The sequence below is a fragment of the Botryllus schlosseri genome, chromosome 13 (assembly GCF_051294905.1).
Source record: "Botryllus schlosseri isolate E-star chromosome 13, Bs_hap1, whole genome shotgun sequence".
NCBI classification, from domain to species: domain Eukaryota; kingdom Metazoa; phylum Chordata; class Ascidiacea; order Stolidobranchia; family Styelidae; genus Botryllus; species Botryllus schlosseri.
Window position 1 is genome coordinate 124,510 of NC_137248.1, and position 25,279 is coordinate 149,788.

The 25,279-nt window shown below is 39.3% G+C and overlaps 2 protein-coding genes across 3 annotated transcripts in view; both read right to left on the reverse strand.

Annotated features, from left to right (window-relative positions):
- On the reverse strand, nt 1-24,250 carry LOC145454443 (motile sperm domain-containing protein 2-like). The gene is made up of 7 exons (XM_080332432.1): nt 24,116-24,250; nt 23,540-23,686; nt 8,767-8,853; nt 8,500-8,703; nt 8,390-8,428; nt 8,089-8,213; nt 1-519 (listed from the first exon to the last, which is right to left on the reverse strand). The coding sequence occupies exons 1-7, from the start codon at nt 24,213-24,215 to the stop codon at nt 439-441; spliced, it is 783 nt and encodes a 260-aa protein (XP_080188558.1). The 5' UTR covers nt 24,216-24,250; the 3' UTR covers nt 1-438.
- The window catches only part of LOC145454442 (cGMP-inhibited 3',5'-cyclic phosphodiesterase 3A-like), a 23,445-nt gene continuing 22,411 nt past the window's right edge, over nt 24,246-25,279 (reverse strand). For both annotated transcript variants that reach the window (XM_080332431.1, XM_080332430.1), the window contains 2 exons: nt 24,656-24,845; nt 24,246-24,599 (listed from right to left, as the gene is read on the reverse strand). In XM_080332431.1, coding sequence (XP_080188557.1) covers nt 24,581-24,599; nt 24,656-24,845 — 209 coding nt within the window. In that variant the 3' untranslated portion in view covers nt 24,246-24,580. The remainder of the gene's footprint in view (nt 24,600-24,655; nt 24,846-25,279) is intronic.

Consider the following 25,279-nt stretch of genomic DNA (forward strand, 5'->3'; position numbering starts at 1 on the left):
TTTGGCACGACAAATTCAATTTATTGATTTTACAATTGCGTCATATGTCACCATACGACTGCGATACAATGAATAGATAGGAAGATGTCGAAACGACTTGGATTAGTCTATGAAATCAGACACCCACCTTGCCTATAGGCGATGTAAAAAGGAGGCATGCACACTGAATGATTACCTTCTCGGAGGTACAGATCTTTAATTTACTATTCAACTGAGGGAAGAGTAAAAGAAGATAGTACTAAAGGACAGGCGACAAAAAGAGGTGGCATGTGTCGGAAGGTGAGATCGATATGTCAGGTCGCGGTCACTTTTTTCTATACGACGTCGGGATAAGATCTTTTAAGGTCAATTTTGTGACTTGAAAGCTGATATGTGTACGTCCAGATAAAGATGCCGACGGGTGTGACATCTTACAAAACGAATGGAGAATGGTCATTTTCAGCATGTCCCGGTAGTGGACGAATTCTCCTCAATAAACGATTGTAAAACCGCGTCTTCATAATTCGCTTTCCAGTCGTTCTGTCAATACATATGTAACTGCCATTATTACGAAATAAATCGTCAAAAAGTATTTGAAAACCGTTTACACAATGCCCAATGAATGACTGTGTGGTGTTGTCTTATAGGCCTATTCATGGTGTTTCTACTGCAATGGTCATTTTTACACCAGGCCGATATTCTTTAATACGATTTCATATTCACTGCGTACTTCTGGGTTCTTTTGAGGCAGTGCTTACGGGAATCACGTGGCCTGGAGCCCAGATAAACCCCCAACACTTCAGTAGAACTTCTGGGGTCGATCTCGGTCGGACTCGAACCGACAACTGATTGGTATCGCAGCTATGGAACGTACCACTATACGCTATCTCGCCACTTCTAAACGAATGACTAACATATGTTGAATTATTGCAGGTGAAGTGCATGAATTACAAGCTTTAGTTTGCTCTTGTGTACTGCCACCGAGTGTTATTTCGACCGATGATAGTGCTTTTCTGGCGAATGATTGATTGCTGGATGGAATGATTGCTTGACAGTTTAGGTCAGAGCTATACTCAACAATTTTAGCAAAGATTCAGTAACAAATGTTTCAAGTTTGCATAGGTCCCTGACAACTCTCATGCAATAATTTACAGTCATACAAATGTGATGCTCGGTATAAAAAACCTATATACATAGTCCGGTCGAGCGGCATCAGCAAAAGCATTGAGGGAAATCGATTTATTGTTCTGTTATTAGTTATACATATGGCAAACCTAAATTAACATCTGCATAAACATCAATTTTTGCGTGCCCGTCATAGTATATCTTTGCATGTCGACCTCGACATCAAATGCATTAGACACCTTTATAGCCCGACTTATCACAGCGTATTTTGTGTCTTCAATCATTCACGTTTAATTGAGTAATGTGGCTATATAGCGTCATTCTATAGTTGTGTAAGGCGCTTTGACACATTAGTAAATGCACTTTGAGCGTTACTAAAAGCAGTGCTTGTGCTTTGACGTCAGCTGTTTTTTTTTCACTGTTATCGTCTAATTTTGGCTTGATCTTTACAAGAACCATGATTCCCGTTTAAAAGGCTTACCTCCGTGTTAAAGATTGCGTGTTTAGCGAAATAGTTTCAGAACTCAACGAATATGGTATGTATTAGGGTTATGACTAAAAAAAAATTCAAAATTTTGTGTGTCCTGTAGTCACAAACGATGAACTTTTGTGTCCTGATTGCAAAATTACCAAAAGTTAAGACTGGTTAAACAAAAACCTCCCGCACAAAAATTTTCCAGTTTTCACGGTATGAAGGATAGGCTTTTTTGTAGATACAGACTATATAATATATATACCAACTGATTTGAATTTAACTGACAGAATTCTAATTGCGAAGATTTAAAATAGTATTTTGGTATATTTTGATCGCTCATATTGAATTGTTCCTATCATTTTCTTGCTTACTATCAAAATTAAATAATTAATAAATAATTATTAATTTCGATTTTTAATGTAGACTGTATGGATCGTATAATTTCAATTTGTCTGACACAAATCGAACTGGGTGTTCGAAAAGGCGACAGTAGAACAACTCAACATATTTTCAGCGGTCTAGTAAACCGATTAGAGGAATATGATGAAAATTTAAAAATGTCATATCATATGTGACTTAGCATCTGTTGATACTGGGCGGCGGAATGGCGTTGTTATGAAACTGCAAATTGCAGTGAAGTGCAAGGGTTTTCATAAACCACAATACATTGGTTGCCAACATAATATTATCGATTCTTAAAGCAGATATCAGAGTTCTTCAATCCAACATCCTCAACAAATCCAACTCTCAGCTATAAATTTGGAGATAATATGGTAAAATACTACGAAAATTTTGTACAATCCATCAAGCCAGGATTTCAAATGAAAATAGTAGAAAACCGATGATGGAGGGATGATTTAAAGTTTATCTATGTGCTGTGCAGAGCATACCGCTCTTTCAGGGAAAATGGTAGATTACCACTGATCAAATGGCATAAACTTCCATCTCTACGCAATGCGAGATGGAGCTCAAGGGCTATAATTCCTTACTTTCAAGTCCCCAGATGGAGAGTAACTCTTGAGATATCATGCTTATTCCTCGCAAATGCATGTCAGGAAGCCTGGTATTCTAACCAGATGTTTATAGATGGAATATACTGGAGCCCGACCGTTTATCGGTTCGCCGATAATATCGGGACGATATCACACTTCGACAGAATTATCGGTATCAGCCATTGAAACTGAAAAATTATCGGCAATTCTCGTGACGTCACAACATGGCGGTAGGAAGTCAGAAAACTATAATCTTTGACCACTAGATTGAGAATATTGATGTATGTCACAAGCTTACACTTAACCAGAGGTGGTCAAAGTAGTCAAGAAAGCTACTCAAGTAGAAGTAGAAGTGGCGACGAAAAAATCTACTCAAGTACGAGTAGAAGTAATTCTTTCATAAGCAACCTAAAACTACTTGAAGTAGAAGTAGAATTCACTGACTTTAAATCTACTCAAGTAAGTAAGTAGTTTTGTAAACGATCGTAATTCGTTCGCATGCACTGTCAAAAGCTGCAAATTGAGCTAAGCGGAAGGTGTAGTGTAGAGAGCTTGATTCCTATTGATGCATCACAGGAGGTGTCAATTTTTGACAGAATAAGCAGTCGTCCATATCATGGGATGTCAATGACAGCATTGATATGGAATGCGATACTAATCCTTTGCTTACTCGAACACCCCTTTTAGAGAATATCAAGGCACGGCGCCCTCCCCCATATTATAAGGCCCCTAGTTTAGTTGAAGAGCAATGCGGAGATGTTGTTTCAGATACGGCTTTAACACTTTGCGCGATTAGTATACGTTAATTAAATATATGGCAGATCGTAAAAATGCCATATACTGTATTGCTTTCTATTCGGAAAAGATAAGGCATTACTGCACTTGCTTTTATACACCAACATGTATGTTTTCCAGACAAAAGAACTGAAACTATGATTAGAACTCAACGTATAATGCCCGTAGTTGAAAGAAAAATATAAATACTACTTGTAAAAAGCGGAAAATATATTTCATGTCTTCTGTACAGAAAGTTTCAACGTTGATCTGCTAAAACGGGTTTAACGTTAAAAAAGTTAAAGTGCACTTTTCCAGATTTGGACACGTCATGGACTGTTAGGTATAAAAGTTTATTGCTAGATTGCGAGACGATAGTTTCAAACGATATGGGGGGCCATACTTATTGTGATGAAGTATTTGGTATAGGTGAAAATGTGGTGTGAACGGAACCACGCAACCCGTTATCTAAATTATATTCAGCGATACTTTCGTAAAAACGTATCTGTCACACCATATCTACTGTGCGCGAAGCGCAACGAAAATTCTGGGTATATGACTTCTATGGAAATTAAATGTTGGTTGCACGTGAAAACAGCCCCGAAATTTTTTAGGCTACCTTTCTTATTGAGGATTAAACTACTTCTACTTGACAAACGGAAAATAGCGAAAAGTAAGTAAGTAGTTCACAAAATATTGCCAAGTAGAAGTAGAAGTAGCGAAAAAAAAGATCTACTTGAGTAAGTAGCAGAAGTAGAGGAAAACTACTTGAGTACTTCGAAAAAGTAGAAGTACTTCGTTACTGACCACCTCTGCACTTAATAGGTGTCCAGATGTAGCCTTTCTAGTTTATTTCATGTTCACATATAACAATGGCTGTAAAGGTGTTCAAATAAATGCTCTGAAGCTCTGCAAATGTGCTTATGTACATCCAACTTCTTTTGAATATTGGCTGAATGTATTGGGGTTCTCGGTCAAGGTGTGAGATAGCGGTTTTATCGGTATCGACCCAAAAATCCAATATCGATCGGGCTCCAAGAGTATACCAAAGATTATTTGCTGCTATTTTTGCGCTCGAATGTCCTGCAGCGATAAAGCGAAGCGAAATCCCATTGGAAGTCGGATATTTCCATTGTAGATGTCCCTGGCACTAACATAATAACAGAAAGAGAAGTCAAATTGATGGATGAACTTTACCAGAAGTACAAAAGGACGTATATATGAAGATTAAATTTGTAGCAAAGAATACCTTTGAATTGTAATTTTTTTCTACATTTGGACCAGTGTCGAAAATTGAAGTTGGTTTGTGATGGACATTTTTTTCGAATTGAACAAAATGATTATAATTTTTTTTAATTTATACCAAAATGCTCATCAATTCCTCCTACAGGCGAATTTTTTTTTAGTCATAACCTTAATGTACATGCTTGAAAACAGATTTAGACTCTTCAGGGTTGTAGAAAAAGATGATTTCACCTACGTCAAAATTGGGTATTTTTAGCATTTTTTGAAACCAAAAGATATATAAAATCTCAAAAAGTACAGCCAATTCGGAAAAACTATAATATCATTTTTGGATTCACAGACATGCAATTACCCTAAAACCGTTGAAACTTTCTTGGCACCAACATGTGTGTTGACCAGTGTAATTGATCAATCAATTTGGTGTGTTGTGTCAAAGTTACATAAGCAGTGCTCTTCAACCTTTTTCATCGTGGTACACTATTTTAACATTTTCTCCAAACTCTCACACCCCTGACCATATAATACGCCGATAACGCAGTAAGCCGCATTTCTATTACATATAAAATACGTCCAGACTCCAGCGGGGAGTCGCCATGGCCCATGGACGACAAATACTCATATGAAATTTGCTACGGGGAACTTAACACCGCAGAGAGCCCTTGCGCTGTCCTGTGAATTCACTTATTTCATGAGATATACCTTGCGCAAATTTTCTTATTGTAGAAGCAAAACATCCCAGCCGGCTTACAATATATAATTCATGTACCAAAATCGCGAGTATAAATGTCAAGAAGACACAGTAGAATTGGGTGTGTAGTCGTCAGAAGCGCGAAAATTTTACTCCTTGAATGGATTTCGTCGCAAATGTTGGTAGTTTCACATATTACTGTCAAAAATTTATTCATTCTCAGCTCACGTGATCAGATTAACCCGTAGAGCTGATGAAGGATGTCTGCGAACATTTTGGGCACAATATTTTAATGATGATGCATCTTCCGGTTTTTATTAATCACTTTGTTGCATGTTGTTATTTCTCGGGCGCCCATCAGGATCGTTTGTATTGTTTTTGTTGTTACTATTATTATTTTCATTACACATCAATGACAGTGGTGCTGATCGCCAGTTTAGAATTTGTGCGCCACGGCAGTGCATTTCTTAAAGTTGAGTGTCTTTATTTTGGGTAATGAGGACGACTTTCGCTTGCACGCGCGCTCCCCCTCTTCATTCTCTCTCGCTTATGTGCGTCCAATTTCAGGACTCTGCTGCGGACTTTGAAGCTCGACTCACTCTTCTTCTAGATCTAGACTTTTCAAGACGCTACGTTAATAGGGGGTCGACGACGAGGAGCCCAGATAAACCTCCGACACATAGAAACATGGCAGAGCCGAGACTAGAACCAGCAATAATTATTGTATAATGACGGCCGTCAACACGTGCTAATTTAAATATGTGTAGACAAGAGGTGGGCAAACTACGGCCCGCGGGCCGCATGCGGCCCGCAACAGCGTAAAGTAATTTTTAAAAATATTGATAAAATGCGTACTAAAAATCAGGGACTTGATTAAAGTATTTCTTAATACATTTCACCATGATAATTCTAAGACAGTGGTTCTTAAACTGGGGGCGTGAAAGCATCAGAAGGGGGGCGCGAAGCTGAGCTCACTTGAAAAGTTTTTTCGCGCTCCACGCGATTTACCAACAATTTCACAATTGTTGCTCTGTATTTAGTTTTAATTTCACATTTAAAAATCTCTCATCCATAGTCGTAACCTTCCACGCCATCAAACTATCCGTTAGGTTTGCTAGCAACCTGGTTGCGTTTTGTGATATGACGTTAGGCGGGCGCGAAATATTTCACCATTATAAGGGGGGGAGTGTCTTAAAAAGTTTAAGAACCACTGTTCTGAGGTATATACTTCACATATTATTTTTTATATTTAATTTCTGGCGTGACATCCTGATCTCAAGGCCCACACAGTTTGGAAGGTTTCAGCTGCTAAAGATCACAGAAATCCTAAACGAGATTGAAATAATTCGGATCACGAGTGGGATTTCAGATTGGTCACTCCAGTTTTAACTATTTCAGTGACGCGCTTACAAAAACCGATTTGCGCGTGTCTTAGGTAGACTCGTTCTCTGTATGCGTGGAATTGGGGCATTATATGTTATCTACACATAGTAAAAGCGTGTTTGAAGCTAACATGGTTATGATTCTGTGAGCATTGTGTGTCCTGGAACAGAACCAAAACTGAAATTAGTAAATCTAGGAGCAGATCGCTGCTCACAGATTTAAATTTCAATCCTGTTCTATGAATCGGGACAACCGACTTTCATCTCTATCGTTTTGACAAATTGGTTATTGAGGTCGACCAGCCTATGAAATATCGCCACTATTTTTCTGACGCGAGTGCGATATCATCAAATGTTTGGTCTTTTTTAAATAAGCACATATATTATCTCCATGTCCTCACTATATAATCTAATACCAATATTACGTTTTGGTTTATAATCCCATTTTATATAGTGCGGCCCGCGAATGGATTCAGATGTTGGATGCGGCCCGCGAGCTCCAAAGTTTGCCCACCCCTGGTGTAGACGGTCGCAAAATCATGGTTTGCGGCTGAATGTGACCGTATGTCTGCAGGTTGAGCACCCCTGGCCTAGCCGAAATAAGGATGGACATTTTGAGCAAGGCTGCAAGGAAATGCTAAATACGAATCAGGACTCGAGGTTACTGGACCGACATCTAACGCAGTGGTTCGAAAACTCGTCCCCTGGCTGCGTAATCACCTATTCTGTGCTATTGACAAGCTTGCCGCAGGAAGCCCCAATTCAAAATGTTTGAGCTTTAGCGGTGGTTTCGTCGAGAATCATCGGACAGATATTGCAAGCAGAACACATGCTGACTCCACCCTGCTCTACTTCAAAAGGAACTCAGTCCAATACCAAAGGTTAAATGATGAGAACCCTTACCTATGACATCACATATTGTACGATATTACACATCCAGTCAACCTGTTCTGATGCATAAACTGGCGTATTTATTGTGATAGCTATAGTCATCGTCTCATCGGTTCATTATAATGCGGATCTGGTACACCCCTGTACACCCCATCCGGGTGGTACACCCTTCAAAAATTATGGTACACCATGCCTGGGGTGTACAAAATACCCGGTTGAAGAGCACTGCTTTAAAATACGCTGATAGGTTAGCCAGGATGCATATCAATACATTGTCATATCGATTTAGTACGATAGAGATACACGAAAGTTACTGCTGGTTGGCAATTATTTGAAATCTGCTGTTGCTCTGACCTCGGATACTATCTCGGCACGGCATCACATCCCCTCCGAAATCGCCATGTATCACGGAAAACATCATCACCAGAGCAGACAATCGCAACTTATAGTTTAAAATTCCACTTTGCCAATAACAAACTGTACGGATCATTTCCCCATGTGAATTTATTTGAGGAAACAATATATACTTCCACTTACATCGCCCCCGGCAGCTGAATTCAGACGCCCGGCTTCCACGAATTGTAATAGATCTGCCCGACCACATATGTGAGTTTTTGCTTTCAACTCCTCATCGAACCATATTTTTACGATGTTCCAGATCGCTATGAAATATAAGAAAATATGCGGAGTTGAGGTCATGATTATTTTTGAGAAAGAAACTTTTTGCCGCAATTAGCTATATTTCAACACATGTTTGTTGTTTAACCACGTTCTATTGAAAGTTTTTTTTAGGATAATATCAGTTGAAGTTGAGGAAAATATCGATTTCTCGATTTACCTGTTAGTATCACTGGAAGATCGACTACGAACGTGCGACCTGTCAATAAACGTCAGAATCAGTCACGGTGCCAGTTATTTAACCGGTGTCTAGCCCTAACCTATACTGACCAAGAACGCCAGGGAAGTATGTCATGAAGCAATCAACGATAATCTTAATAAGACCAATGTCGACATTGTTCATGCCGCAGTCGGAAGCGTCCAAAATAAAAGTGATTCTCGACCCATCTCGTCGAATTTGTTCGACAAGAAAAGTAAACAGAGCCTTTGCCTCTGCTTCTTCTTCTTTGAGGAATTTTCTTCCGATGAAATACACTGGAAAATGATGATCAAGGATTGCGGGATAACACCTTTGTGAGATTCACAGTGCACACTCACGTATTCGATACCCTTGTTTGCATCTTCCATGAACAAACATACAGTTTTTTTCGTAAAAGTTTTGAGAAATGTCAGCAGCGGTCATATCTATCGAACAAGATTGCTCTCATTTGAAATGATAGCGCTAAATTTTGGAAATGGGTCACACCATCTCAAGGTTTCCCAAGTCATGTCAATTGCCACTCATCAAATATTTTCAGGTTCTATCGTTTATGAGTAAGTGTGAAATGGTGCATATACGACTTGCCATAAACATATTATATTTTGAGTATACGAGATTTGAATGTCTGAACAATAACTGAGAAATAATTTATCACAATTAAATCCGTATATTACAGCGTAAAAGATATTGGAATGTCAGCAACTCTTTACGGTCATAGTTACAACCACATTAACTAATTTACCCAGCCAACACGTCATGATCATTCCTGAAATCGACACGTACGCGACCACTGACTTGAGTTAACCACAAAACGGCATCAAGTTTTAAATCCGCTTGCAGCTGACTGATTATTCGAATGCATCGATGGAGAATATTATTGAACTCGTCGGTATTGTTACTTCAACAAATTTTCGCTTACACCGACTGCGAAAGTTAATATCGAATGGTAAGACTTGATCACATATTTGTTGAACACAGACATGACAAAACACATTACCGAGGTTTTATAAACTAGTCATATTACTCTACACATCTATCAATATCAGACTACAAGTCGTCAAACTTTTTGTTAAATGTAACATTGCACTTTTGGAATCGGATTCGTTATAGTCATACAAATTGTATTAAACCCAACACCAAAACAAAAGGACTTTATAGTTCATTGAAATCAAATCATTCGTCTTCGACTTGTGCTTATTAGATTGCACGCAACAATACGTTTCGAATGAGTTGTATCCAAAGTTAAGATATCTTTGTGTCCATGGATATAGAGGATGAATCAAGCTGACACAATCACGAATCGACGTTTCTGAATATTTCACGGATGTAATAAACTTGTTAGTGTCGATTATCTAAAAGTACGCATGCGTTCGATTTCCAGACCGACTGTTGCGATGCTTAGGATTCGCTTACAATGACCAAGAGTGAGGATTTAACATCAATGTCGTAACTGTCGGAATTCGCAACAGAGAATTGAAACATTACACAGTGTCAAAATATATCTTTGATATCAAAGCACTATCCCAAGCACACGATTAATACTCAACTCCGTTCGCACTTTCTATAGAACGTGCTAAATGTAAAATATCGCGAGGTTACACTCTAAGACTTTGATCATTACAAAAGTAAATTGGAATATGTTTGCTAGATGCATTCAATTCAACTAGAAATGTCTAGTGCACAACACTCGTAACATCAAGGAAGTACTTGCTACACTGTAATTCACTAAACGTGTTTTGCATTGTTGTTCATTTGTAGTATTGATTGAAATTGTTTTTCGAACCCTCAAATAATAATTCCCGACATGAAACCAAACCACTAAAAGTCGTTACCATCGCAAAGAAACAATTTGTACGATGTTTGCCAAATGTGTCCTATAGTTAGGTGTACTAGAATTATTTGTGTAACACATACACCGACAAAGAAATCGGAAATTTTTCCGTTGTCATTCGTCAAAGTAAATGTCGTCACAATACTCAATCGCTAAAATACCGTACTTGTATGTGATTGAATCCCTAGCAACTCACTAAACCGAACCCCAAAGAAATTTTACTCAATCGACGGATTATGATATTAAGCAGTGTCACTTAATTGGTGTAGATTGTTTTTCTAAATGCAAATAACGCCGTTTGTAAAATGTGTCCTATAGCTAGACGTACTAGAATTATTTGTAAAACGCATTCCGGTAAAGAAATCGAAAAGATATCTTACACCTAAATCTGGTAAAACCGTTTTGTGCATTTTTTTCATGAGTAGTATCTGCTCGAATTTTTCAATTTCCTTTCATCAAAGTAAATGTAATCATAGTCACTAAATAACTGACTTGGGTGTGTTTGAATTCTAGACATAGTTCTGATTGACCCGACCCAAGATCAACCCTAGTTTCAGCCGAGCACTCATATCCAAAATATCGCACACTCCACTATTCCTAAAGCGCGAAAACCCGATACAAAATATTACTTGATGTGTTGTTGTGGTGTCATCTTCACAATATCGCACACAATACAAATGATGGTTATGTGTAACATGCCGTTGATTTGAATCACCCCAACCTGGGAGAGGATTTACTCACTCTCTACATAATGGATATTGACCAATATCACGTCCTCGGTGTGTACCGTTTTTTCTAGATACGGATTATGTTAGTGTAGCAAAAACATTTTAGTGTAACAGAAAAAAAATTCCACTCTCTTGGATTATGAATCCAATGTGTTAGCATTCATTCAATATTTTGTCTGTGTCAACTAGTTACTTTGCGTGATACGACTGATGATCCCTGCGACTTTTTCCGATCACAGTATGAAAAATATTTACATCACGCAAAATACTCCACTCTATATTCTCATACTACGAAACTATGGAATGAGTGGTCATGCTTTCAAACTATAGAATGATTGGCCAGACTCTACAAAATGTTTTGGTAGCGGAATAACTTTTTTTTTACACGAATGGTCACGCATCTAGATATTCAAATAATCCAACACACAGCTATAGTACTTACGGAAATATCATAGTTCTTGTAACAACGTTGTATATGTACAATGAATCGTAAGTCCTACACATTTACGATAGCCGTCCGAGTTTGACTTTTAGGAAACATTATACCGACACCGCGACATCTTTCAAAATCAAAACCACGGTCACTGCTTGAGAGACCAACCAATGTCATCACAGTAACCTATAGTTACTTTCACAAAAGAGTATGTATTCGACTTACGTTCCACAAATCCAACGCACAAAACAATTTACTTTGCTACCGAAAAGTGCTGAGTCATGATATGATTGTCCTCACAATAATTCAACTAAAACATACTATCATACAAAATGTTCGTTATAGTTTGCACACCAACGGTACATCGTACAAGTAACAAGTCTCGAGAATCGAGTTATTGAAAAACGTGAAAGTGTTTCTCCTGTGCCAAGTCGTTATGTTGACGAAAGCGTATATTGTAATGTCATGATCGATTTGCATTCGTTGATCACAAACTGTCACTACTCTAGATAATTATTTTTCACTCAAACACAAAAGCATACTTGTCACCATTGGTTTTCATCAAGCATGAGTTCAAGAAACTTACTTACTACGACATGAATTGTTATTTTTATGTTGTGTAAATAGGTAATAATTAATTTTAGTTACACTATATCAACATCATCGAGTTGTGCGAATAGATTTACATGTGGTCTTGTGGTTTTAATCGAAGAACACTGCGTGGTCTAATGTAGAGTCCTCTCTATTGTACAGCAACTCGGTAATCGAAATGCATGCATTAACATTTGAACAAAGATCTTGTTTGGTCACGTGAAAAATATCTTCACTGTCGCGATACTCTGATACTCTGCACAAGATGTGTAAATCCTTTTCTCACTCATAATAGTACACTAACGGGATACCGACGTCAGGCGACAACGTTTAACAACATCACTGACACTGAACATACAACACTTACCCGAGTAAAAATATCATTTTCAATTGGATAACTGACGTTTACTTGTGTAAAATTACCATTCTTGTTTGGAGCGCTACCGTTTCCCGGGTAAAAATACCATTTTCCTTTGGAGATCTATCGTTTACCCAGAGTAACAATACATTTTCACTTGGAGATTCAGCGTTTACCTGAGTAAAAATATCATTTTCCTTTGGAGATCTATCGTTTACCCAGAGTAACTCTTGGCGATCTATCTTTTGCTAGAGTAGCAAAACCATTTTCGTTTGGAAATAAATTTTTTCCCTGGGTAACAAACCCTTTTCACTTGGAAATATATTTGTTCCTATGGTAACAAAGCCATTCTCGTTTAGAAATATATTTTTTCACTGAGTAACAAACCCTTTTCGTTTAGAAATATATTTTTTTCTCTGAGCAACGATACCGTTTCACTTGGAAATCTATTTTTCCCCGAGTAACAATACCATTTTCGTTTAGAAATCAGACAACCAATCCCGACAATTTTTTATTTTTGTATATTGTTTACAGCGGATAGTGGCAAAATATACACCAACAACGACCCCGATACATTTGTGTAATCACATATTCACTTGTTATGGTGCATCCCATCAAAACCGGCGGTTAGCCAAACACACACACACACACAATAACAATGCGCTATTTCCATATGACTGCGATGTCCGGGTTCGTGCTTTAGATTTTCCAGAATCAATCCGTCTAAAGTTGCAATCCCTCGACTTTGTTAACTGGTTGATACACGGATAACAATATTCGGAAAATGTAGGAACGCATGCAACCCATCGTGCTAACGATTTCAGGTTATTTGTGATTAATTTCCTTGCTCACACTATACAGATTATAGGTACAGGGATATATAGCGGTAATCGGTTTGATCAATACATATCGCCTCATTCAGTATGGAATTACAAACCCAATACAGGTCAGTTCATAACCGGATCCGGATATTCAACGCAAAGCGATAAAGCAGAACCAATGACCGAATGTAATTAAACATGTAGATTCACAACCCTTGATTTTTTTTCGTGAAAAATGACAATGCATATCGAATATACTTTACGATTGTTCAACCCTACCAAGTATTCGCGTAAATGTGGTCTATGACATTACATACAATGTGTCGGTGTACAAATGTTGGGTGTTTATGCACACATCGGTATGACCCATAGACAACATCATCATACCCTCCAGGACTTCGTTATTGCATCGCGAGGTCAATAAAATCGATTTTGTATATTCAATCGGTGGCATAGACGACGGAAGGCTTGGAGTACGAATCACCGCCGCGTCCATAAGAATAACGATATATCATTGTCGCACTCACCGTAGACGTTGGGATTACCTGGAATAGATCATATACAATAATTTGGGATACACACATTAACTAAAAATCAATCACGTGAGTAGTTATGTAGATCGGTCGCGAACGGCTATTGGTTCTTATGGGCGGGGTGGTGACTCGTATTGAAACCGGGGGTGGTGATTCGTACTTTCAGACCCCTCTCTCGGCCGTGATTCGTAATGGGTTCTTATGGACGCGGTGGTGAGTCGTACTTTTGGGTATAGGCTGCGGCGGTGACTCGTATTGAAAACTCGTGGTCGTGATTCGTACTTTTGGGTATAGGCTGCGGCGGTGACTCGTATTGAAAACTCGTGGTCGTGATTCGTACTTTCAGGCATCTCTCGCGCGGTGTTGAATATGTACGAGTCACCAATAATAACCGCACAAACGGAAACGTGGCTTGCAAGAGAATTAAGCAGTGCGTGCGACCTATATTTCGAATGACCTGCGTGCGGAATTGTTTCCCGGCCAAATGCGTGCTACTATCGATTATTACACTAATCCATTCAGTGCGAAATAGTTTGCTAAATCTAGGAGTCACTTCCAAGGTAATATTTTGGTAATTAGTTTACCACAGAGCCGGCGTAGACGGTGATTCGAATATCAACAATAACAACGGTCACAAATTAACACTTCAAATAGCTGTGAAATAGTTTGCAAAACCCCGCGATCGCTGACAAGATAATGTCTCGGACATAACCATCTTTCGCGACTTGGTGTTACAGCCATATCGATCGCTCACGCGGTGAAATATTCGTAAGCATCACTCGCAGAATTATATTTTGGTAATTATTTTGTCACAGAGCCGGCGTAGACGGTGATTCCAACACCAACAATAACCGTGCACACAAACTAACACTTCAAAAAAAGGTGTGAAATATTTGTAAAATGCTACGATCACTCACAAGATAATGTCCCAGACATAACCATCATTCGTGACTTGATGTTACATACATACCAATCGCTCACAAGGTAATATTTTGATAGTTTGGTACGGAACTTGATTTCACTCGTAAGATTTATTAAGTAACGAATAACAGACCGCCAGTGTCGGTAACTTGAATAGCGACAAATTGTCACTTATTTCCGCTCTAACCCTAATCCTTTGTGAAGTGAACGCTTATTCAAAAGGGTGTGCTATAATTTTAAAATCCAACGACCACTCACCGGATAATGCTTCAGACATAGCAATCCCTCATACCCGCTCACAAGGTAATATTTCGGTAATTAGTTTGTCACAGAACCGTCGCAGGCGGTGATTCGAAAACCGACAATTTGTCACTCACCCGCGATCGCTATATGTTTCACGCCTCCAGAATAGTGGCTGACTTTAGTTGCGTGATAAGATCCATGAAAATATTCAATCAATGTGTTAGTTTATCAACTTGAAATAAAACTCACTACACAAATCAAGTCGATTCGTATCTGAATGTTTTAAATCGGTACAACTCTAATCCTTTGACAAATCCCTTAACGCGTTTTTGTTGAATCGAACGTAACCCGAATATTACTGACGCCGACTTTCAGCCGCATCGAATTATTCGCACATTCCGCGCCACTGTTTTCACACTTATAGAATCAATACCAACTATAACTCTACAAGAATCAAGAATCACAAGTATGTGCATTACACAGTTATTGTCTTTATTAACTTGAAATCAAACACTTAACAAAAACACGCAACTAATCATTTGCAACTCTAGCATTACCAAAAAATTCCAGTATTGTTGATTGAAAATCCTTGAGTCATTATTATCAAAAATGTTATAGTACCGCATCGGAATCCATTCGCGGGATGTACTAAAGGTAAATCCAGATAATCCAAAATGAAATATTTGGACTTTGACAAACATGACTACCAACTTTGATCCAGTCACATTTCAAGATCATACTTTGAAACAATCCTTGAAACTTACAACTCTATTCACGACTGAGTTTTCCGTTTATCAAATAGAGTTTCAGTAAATACTATCGCGATATTTTAATGTGTTACTACACGCAATAGAATCAATCAATGAAATAGCAGCACCTGTTGTAAATATTTCTAACTTGACAACCACTTGCGCATACCGCGATCGACTTGCGATGCGATGAGTTAAATCGTAAATCGGAATATTTCAATCTATTTGTCGAAACCTTGAACAAACTAGCAGGTTATTTTTTTGTTGCAATCGAGTGAACGGAAATAGTATTACATCTCAACATTTTACCATCTTCCCATACACAAAAGAGTAAAATACAAAAAACCTTGTCAAGTCAATCCGTTTGTAACTCACCCAACCAAAACAAAAAGTTTCCGCATGAAAAGTAGACAAGACTACGCCAGTAATCACTACAATCCAAAATCCATAGCAAGCGCGGTTGTATTCATATCCCTACGACGCGTCTTTTGTTTTTCAACTGTAAAAGTCGTTATTATTTTGCAAGACAATGTAATTACTACTTGATATATTTTATAAACCAAAGTAAATACTACTCGGTGCGTGGTTTGAGATTAACATATTACATTTGAGTATACCGGATTTGAATGCCTGACCAACGTAGTTGAGAATTCATTTCTTACAATCAAACGCCGGTGTTACATTGAAAGGTATCATACTGTAAACATAAGGATTGACACATTGATTTGATATATGAGATTTTGTAATGCTCGACTTGATTATTAAATTATTCACGATAATTAGACCCGATGTTGTGGTAAAGGTTATTAGAAAATATCACTTTTGGCATCGAGTACCAGTCGAAGTGGGTGAACAATACTTAATCCTTTCAGCGACTCGCTGTTGTACGGGTTAAATGTAAAACATTACGAGGTTAAACTCTAAGACTTTGATCAGCACAAGAGCAATTTGGAATATCTTTACTGGCTGCAACCTATTCTACTAGACAAAACTCGCAGCATTAATAAAATCAAAATATGTGCTACACTGAAATCTACAAAATGTGTTTATATTGTTGCTAGTAGCGATCATGCATTATCATTTGAATCTTCTAAAGTAATTGTAATGATAAAACCAAACTACTCAAAGTCATTACCAACACAAAAAACGATTTCTATGATATTCGTCAAACGCATCATACCTCAGTATGCAGAAATTATTTGTAGAGGGCATACCAACAAAGAAATCAGGAACACAACCAACACCGAAAATGATAAGTGCGTTTCGTGCTACTATTGATACAAGTTCATTTCTATTAGGCGAAATAAACGCCATCACAAAACTCAGAGCATGCAAAGGTCTTGGTTGATATGAATTTCGATTTGTGTCTTATGATACCAGCAAGCATTTTGGAAATATTATGATTCGTTAAACCAAAGTCGTAGGGGAGATGTGGTACCGATGGATCAAAAATTGGAAAATGATCGCTGGCCCCAAAATGTTCAGCCGAAAACAGCAGATCTTTTGCTGGCTCAGCACTTTGATACAAGCTCTACCTATCGCGCACATATACATGAATATCCGTCTTTTCAAAAAATATTTATGGACTTTTAAAATTTGTTGCTCGAACGTGTCATCGGTCCCCACCCGGTGGGTCCAATGGCACACGACCCGGGGACCTAGATTTTCGATAATTCATGATAACATTGGTCAATAAGATACGGAATTGCATATACATTGCTATCAATTTCTTGTCCTCTCTGCTCACGTAATCAGATTTACCGGTAGAGCTGAGTGAGGTGTCTTGGGAACTGTATGGCCTGTTGGTATGAATTCGTAACATGATGGTATTTCGTTACCTCCAGACGCACACGATTTCAAATTGGTATTTCTTCACTCGCACATGATTTTTCCCTGCGAGATGATATTTGTCTTGTGAGGTTCAGATTGCCAAGACAGGAACATTCGGCGCCAGTCATTTAGGCGCCTATGGACAAATAAACCTATATGTATTTTGTATATATAACGAAGTTTTCGGTCAGCATAAGGGCAGTCCTTTTCGGCCAAGGTTTTCTCGCTGCCGATCGTTCTGGCACACTTCTCGGTGTCGCATATGTCACATGGCCTAAACTTTATATGTCTTGGTAAATCGTGGCGCGGTAATGGCCAATGCCGACATTCCCATTTCTATAAGTCTTGCGTATTTTTTCTTGCGGGAAGATTACCCAAAAATGAAGACGTCTGGCAACTTGAAATCGCGGCTAGCGCGAAAAATTTTTGAGAAAGTTGCATCAATTTTCAAAAAATACTCTATAATTTATGCTAATTCACGAAATAATTTTGGGACCCCTTCGAGTTCAGCCCCAACCCCCCCCCCCCCCAATGGGGCTGCTCCATTTCATTTTGAACACGCGGTGGCGACAAAGGTAACTCGACCCAAATGTGTTTTGTTGCTTTGTGCTTTACTATGGGAATGGACTAAACATGGACCCAATTTCGTCTATTGGCGTACAACAAGGATGGTGAAAGTATTCATATCAATATAAATCATCCATATGGATATCAAGTAGCTGTTAGCCGACGAAGATGAGGCTATTTCTTGGCGTCTTGTCCTCGTGATGGACATTGGCACCATGGCAGGTGGAAGCTTACCGGTACATTGCTGCCAATTTTCCGAGAGTCGTATGATATTCCGAGTGTTATATGCCTCATTGTGTAAGTATGACGGTCATTTGATCTCGGAAGATGCATCAATTAGAAACAGAAAGTTATCGGGAGGATGAGCTCCGTTAACGAAGAAGAGGTATGGATGCCTGGTCCTCTCCTGGAAATGCTGTCTGCAGAATACCATTTCACCAACATGATTTATCCTGCCTCCCCTCACCGTAAATCAGTTCCCCCATGAGTGTTGTGTGTTATGGAAAATTATGTTGCGTACATTGTACAATGTACATTTGCTGCTGTGAGGTCCTACAACATATAAAAATCATGCGTTTGAATTACAATGAAGCTGATCAAACTACAGTAAAGGCAGCCTCATCTGTTCTGTTTTCAATGAAAAAGGTTGCAGAAGAGACGTCAGTGTCAAAAGCTGTTGCGAAAAAATAAACCGTACGAGTCATCAGTCACGGCATCTTGTTCTGACAATTCAACAATTTGGAAAAGGGGATAGCTGAATCTATAGTGATTCACCCCTCATTGAAAGAAGCATATACTATATAGTTGATAGTGAAAAGCAACCATCATTCCAATTATAAAACCTGAACACTCAACACTGTCGGATATTGTAAGCATGGCGTCATTTTTGTACTTCCAACTGAAAGACTTGGAAATTGGGCTTAGCTGTAAGACAACTATCTCATATGACTTCAACAAAACAGGACTATTGTCAGTTGCTCACTACGTGGACTGTTTTTATATGTATCTGATTATCTGATACATAATATGTTGTTAGCACAACGAACTTTGCTACAACCTTCAAGATTTCCAAGTACAAACTCGATGATAAAAATGACCAAGGCTTAAAAGCTCATTTTTGTGTTTTACAGTTCTTGGATATGGTGATGCTATTAATATCAATTGGGTTTACACCATAGTATTTTGCTTTTTGTCTTAAAAGCAGTCCCATACATGGTTTCTCGAATAGCCGGTTGACATTCCTTCTTCCTAAGAATTATGTAATTGTGTAATAATGAGCATGTATAATGTATATGCTTAGAATGTTATAATCCAATGTTTATGTGCTTACCATTCTAGAACCTCTGCTTTATAGACTATAGACGCTTTGCGACTTCAGTTTATAACCGTTCCATTTTATTCAACAAAATAACTGCAACAATACAACTGGTACATCGTTTAATTGTCGATCATCAGTGAGGATGAGATCCAGTTGTTATTGTTAGGATTTTATCACTTACAAACACCAACAGAGAGCGATGAGTTCGAAGAATAGGAAGGTATCGTAATGACATGAAGTCTTCAACCAGACAGCTATTTGGTTAAGGTCATAATATATCTAGAAAGGGTTTGTGTTGAATCCAGTCCAATCTGGTGTAGTTTGGCCGCTAAATGGCTGGAATAATAATGATAGAACCATTGCAGTTGGTGATAAGGATAGAATCATAATTTCAGCACTTCCATCACGAGGACAAGACGCCAAGAAATAGCATCATTTTCGTTGGCTAACAGCTATTTCATATCCATATGGATGATTTGAGTTGATATGGATACTTTGACCATCCTCGTTGTACGTCAAGAGACGAAATTAGGTCCATGCTTAGTCCATTCCCACAGTAAAGTATATAGCAACAAAACAGATTTGGGTCGAGTTACGTTTGTCGCCACAGCGTGTTCAAAATGAAGTGGAACAGCCCCATTGGGGGTTTGGGGTGCGGCAGTTACGGTGCTGGACGTTATTAATATTTCTATTTTGGGAATCCGTGCGACAATAGCATTCCTTGAATATAGGTTTACCATATTTTAGAATCGGTAAAGGAGGACACTTTTACCGTATCATAAAAGTTAGTTGACCGAAACTGACAACACAAGATTTCCAATAAATATAACTGAAGATTGAAACTATTTCAAAATTTGGGCGGCATTTTCAGCGAAAGCCAGGGACGGCAGCATATGCTCCCACGACACTGCTTCCTGCAAGAAGTAGACTATTTTTAATAACGGTTCGAGCATTCAACAATGCAGGTATTGATTATCACCGTCGCAGTTGCGGAGCACGCGCTCCCTCTCTCCTATCTGTTATGGCAGGGGTGGGCAAACTACGGCCCGCGGGCCGCATGCGGCCCGCAACGACGTTCTGTGCGGCCCGCGAGAGTCTAAAGAAACTTGATAAAAATATTGATAAAATGCGTACCAAAATCGAATTAATGCAGAGACGTGATTAAACTTTTTCTTATTATATTTCACAATGATAATTCTAAGGCAGTAGTTGTAAAACTGAGGGTGCGCTCCCATTGGGGCGTGAAAGCATCTGAAGGGGCGCGAAGCTGAGCTCAACTGAATTTTTTTTTCGCGGTCGTAACCTTCCGTGCCATCAAACTACCCGTTAAGTTTTCCAGCAAACTGTTTGCGTTCCTGGTTGCATTTTGTCATATGACGATAGGGTGGCGGGGGATCTTTCCCCATGATAAGGGGGGGGGGGCGTGTCTTAAAATGTTTGAGAACCACTGTTCTTGGGTAAATACTTTTTATGCTCACTTTATGGCGCGACGGCCCGATCTCAAGGCCAACGCAGTTTAAAAGTTTTCAACTGCTAAACATCACAGAAATCCTGGACGAGATTGACATAATTCGAATCACGAGTGTGATTTCAGAATGGCCACTAAAGTTTTCATTATTTCAGTGATGAGCATATAAAAAAGATTCGCGCGTGTCTTCGTTCTCTGTATGCATAGAATTTGGGTATTTATATGTTATCTACACATAGTAGAAGGGTGTTTAAAGCTAACATGATTATGATGCTATCAGCAGTGTGCGTCCTGGAACTGTACCAAAAGTGGAATCAGTAAATATATGAACAGATCGCTGCTCACAGATTCAAATTTCAATCCTGTTCTACGAATCGTGTCAGCCAACTTTCATCTCTTCAGTTTTGACAAATTGGTTATTGAGGTCGAAATGTCTACGAAATCTCGCCACTGTTTTTGACGCATGTATGATATCATCAAAGAAATAATTGGTTTGTTTTGAATAAGCATATCTCCGTCTCATCACTATATAATCAAATACGAATATTGCGTTTTGATTTATAATTCCAATTTTATAAGTGCTTCTTGGAGGTACAGAACTTCAATATACAATTGAATAGTATATTCATATTGCAATGAACCCGAATATTTTCGGCTGACACTCGTCGGGGGTAATCGTCTTTCCAATTCTCTACTAGTTGCTGACGATTACCCCTGACGAGTGTCAGCCGAAAATATTCGGGTTCATTTCAATATGAATATACTATTTAATTTTATAAGTGCGGCCCGCGAATGGATTCAGATGTTGAATGCGGCCCGCGAGCTCAAAAGTTTGCCCACCCCTGTGTTATGGTATAATGCTATATCACGTGACTTATCGCTGGTATATCACATAGTGCAAATCGTATTTATTGACTCAGATTAAGAGACTCATGTACGCGCGCTGTACTTACTGCTTAAACTATCCGAATTACTATCCATCGTACAATATATCTGGGAACACAGGACGTTCATGTCAGCTACTGCTAGTTAAGTATATACTGTAAGCTGCTATCCGTAGACCACAGACTTGCCGTATACTATCGCAGACTAACGGACGGCCGCACCTGTTGCAGTGCAATATGACACCTGACCTGAAGTACGCGCGTTGAAAGCCCTACAGCACGGTCAGATTATAGAAAGCATAACAACGAAGATGATTGAAATTGGGTGTGACCGCTGATCGAGGAAATATGAGTACTTAAATCGGCATACAAAATGTATTATACCACTTATTCGTCGCACCAAGTCACAAAACCTATCGCACGATCGAAGAACCCGGCCGTATCGACAATTCATGTCACTTTGACCGATGTGGAACGCCCTGCGCCCTCTCACGTTTCATACACTTTGGAAGATACAAAATCATTATGGTACATCGCCCATATCTGTATATCACGTGACTTATATCTTTCTTCTCGCTACCACGTGACTTATTACCATTTATCAGCTCGTGTTTTTCAATCACAAACGAGACTCTGCGATATCCTACTGTATATTCCATACATATTCGACCAATATATCTATCTGAGGCAATACTGTCGTTGCATTCACGTTGAAGTTGTCAGATCAAGGACTAACGCAGGGATGTGCGTCTACTACGAAAAGAGCTAAGTATATCTACCCAGCCACACATTACGTGGGACTCAGGTTACAACTCTAGCAGGTTATCAGACGACATATCTGGTCCGCACCGACTATAGATTAAAATATCATAAACTGACACCGCATTATGGTTCTTGTTGAAAATTGTCGAAGCAATCCAGTGTTGGGATGACTCGAGTCATAACTTAATTGACTCGAGTCGTTTAGCAAAATCAGCAAAATTGACGTGATTGGACTTGATTCGGCGTTTCAGAAATGTGGGTTGACTCATCGTGACTAGAAGCAAAGTTTCAAGTCAATTTCTAGTCATCATGTAATCAGTGTCCACCAAATCGCTGTATCTTATGTAAGTTCGGATCAATAACGATACACTGGTGTGACCTGAGGGTGATAGCAACCAAGAACCATTCACTAAATCATTTTGCGTTTCAACGAGCTTACGTGGTTCTATCACAGAGTATATTGACCGCAAACACAGATCGGAACATACAGCTTACTTCGTCTTCAAATATAGTAATAAAGTAATTTGATAGCAATGTAGCTCTGTTCTATAAACTATAATAGCCTACTCAGTGCCCAGTGCTCATACAACTAACCCTCTTGTATGATTTAAAGACAACGAATATCATTTACCTTGGGCTACTCGCCGTCAACAATTGGAGCAAGCTCAAAATGAATTTTAGCTACTGGAGGGGCTGATGCTCGCACTTTTTACAGCGGGCAACGTACTACTCAATTTCGCGAAATTTCTCCCCAATTGTGAACCTACCGACTAAGGAAAGGAGAGGTCGTAATTTATTTTTGTCCTTGATGTTTTTGCGGCATATACACCGACTCATGATATACATACACATGAACTGCGCATATGCATACCATGAGTGCATGATGTGCATATGCCGCTGGACAAGAAAAGTGCAGATACCAACTTGTACTGCTTTCTCAAGTGTTGCATAAAAATTGCAATAACGTCATTTTCGCTCTGCTTTAATTCTGACATTTCTAGCAACTCAAACGGAGGACTAGGCTATTTAGCGTTCAACGCAGTAACGTCCGCACATGCAGCAATTGGAACCCACCGCTGATGGCATTCTTCTTCCGCCATTCCAGTATAAATCCCGCCAATTGGTAAGCGACTTCGATATCAAGTTTCCCCTTTTTCAGGATAGCGGTCGCTTCCGCGTCATCAACGAGCAATCGCTCCATATCCCGCACGTCGAAAAGAGCTGCGTTATCACCGATAAAGTATGTTTACAAAGAGTATACTCGGATTTTGACACCTCAAGAGAACATTTTTCAGCTTTTCCAGATCAGATTCGAGCTGGAGCTTTATTGCTGATATTGCAATTAGAATTACCGAGTTCGCACTTGGGAAATGAATTCCGGATAAGATAGAAATACAAATTCAGGTTCAGTTAACATCAAACAGCGATCAAGCATTCTTATGAACACGAGAACGGTTAATGTCCTTACACCGAGCTTGGCTCGTTTCGCACCGGCATACACATTGTAATCAAAGCAATGAAAGGAGAATCCTGAAAGGGAAATCAGAAACTAGATCAGAATCGAAATGAGAGCATTGAAACAGATTACAAATCAGATGAAACATACGGTTATTAAACGATAAGAATGATCTAGCGGTCCAGTCTGCTTACCGGGGCACATTTCTGACATCTTCGCTCGAAGTTCTTTCAACAGTGTTTCGTTGTTCATATCGTGCGCCTGGCCGTCTACGCGAGACATTCTAATCGGCATTCTGATCGATCGCTGCGTTATGAGACACTATTATCTATGACGCCAGAACCGGAAATTGCGTTGGCGTCGTCTGTTTATTCATTGAAACATTTACATCTCCATTTACTCGTCGTTGACATAGCCGTGCATAAAGACGTTGAAGAAATGAGAGAAACAGCCACTTGTCAGTGGGAGCAATATAGAAATACGTCCGAGGTAAATGCATCAGATCTAAAGGCAGAAGTAACGGAATCGCAACAGAGCATGCGGGACATACGCTCAGACACAAGGCATTGCACTCGGCCCACAGACGAGCGGCAGTGCGGCCGGCCTAGCAGAACGCTCTCGATCCATCAGTCAATACGCGAACACCTTTCTATTGCACTTTACTGCGAGCTTGCTTTCCTACAAACAAAACAGGTTGATAGGTGGCACACGAAACACCGCGACACAAAACCGACTCGTGTTGCAGTTTCATCTCATGGCAGCATCGGAACACCTCCGCCATTTCTTCGTGTCCCTCCATCTGCCTTTCCAGAATCGAGTTCCAGTATCGCAGATTGTCGGCCAATTGCTCCCTGACCAGACTGCGGTACGTGATCACTGGACACGATTCGCCCGGTTCAAGGATATTATCGTCTATCACCACGTCTGGAAAACGTCACATCAGAACAATGGTGCTCAAAGTATCTTACGCTGATTTTTTATTATGCTTTGCTGATATCATGGCCATGGTAAAAAAAGATCAGTTTTTAGAGGATGGCATTTTATGCCCCTGGCCAACAAGAGTTAATTTATGGGTCAGAATCATAGTTTCAATGCTATTTTTGACCGAGGAAGGCTGTAAACCTTGATAGGTCGTATCGCATTATGAGAAACATGTCATACAATGCTACATACGCTCAGGGTTGTAACCAAGTCACAAGGCTCCGAGTCTCAAGTCAATCTCACTATTATAGGATTGACTCGACTCATGTCGAGTCATTTTCAATTCAATACCGAGTCAAGTCCGAGTCTAAATCAGCAAGTAGAGGGCCGAGTCAGAGTCCAAGCCATTGTGTTGACTGCTCAGTTTCCAGGTAAAG

Coding starts and splice junctions, on each gene's coding strand:
- LOC145454443 (XM_080332432.1), bottom strand. CDS start 24,215: ATGCCGATTAGAATGTCTCGCGTAGACGGCCAGGCGCACGATATGAAC. Junction 8,704..8,766: donor CAAACAAGGGTATCGAATAC/GTGAGTGTGCAC, acceptor ATCATTTTCCAG/TGTATTTCATCGGAAGAAAA. Junction 8,214..8,389: donor TCTTCCAGTGATACTAACAG/GTAAATCGAGAA, acceptor TATATTTCATAG/CGATCTGGAACATCGTAAAA.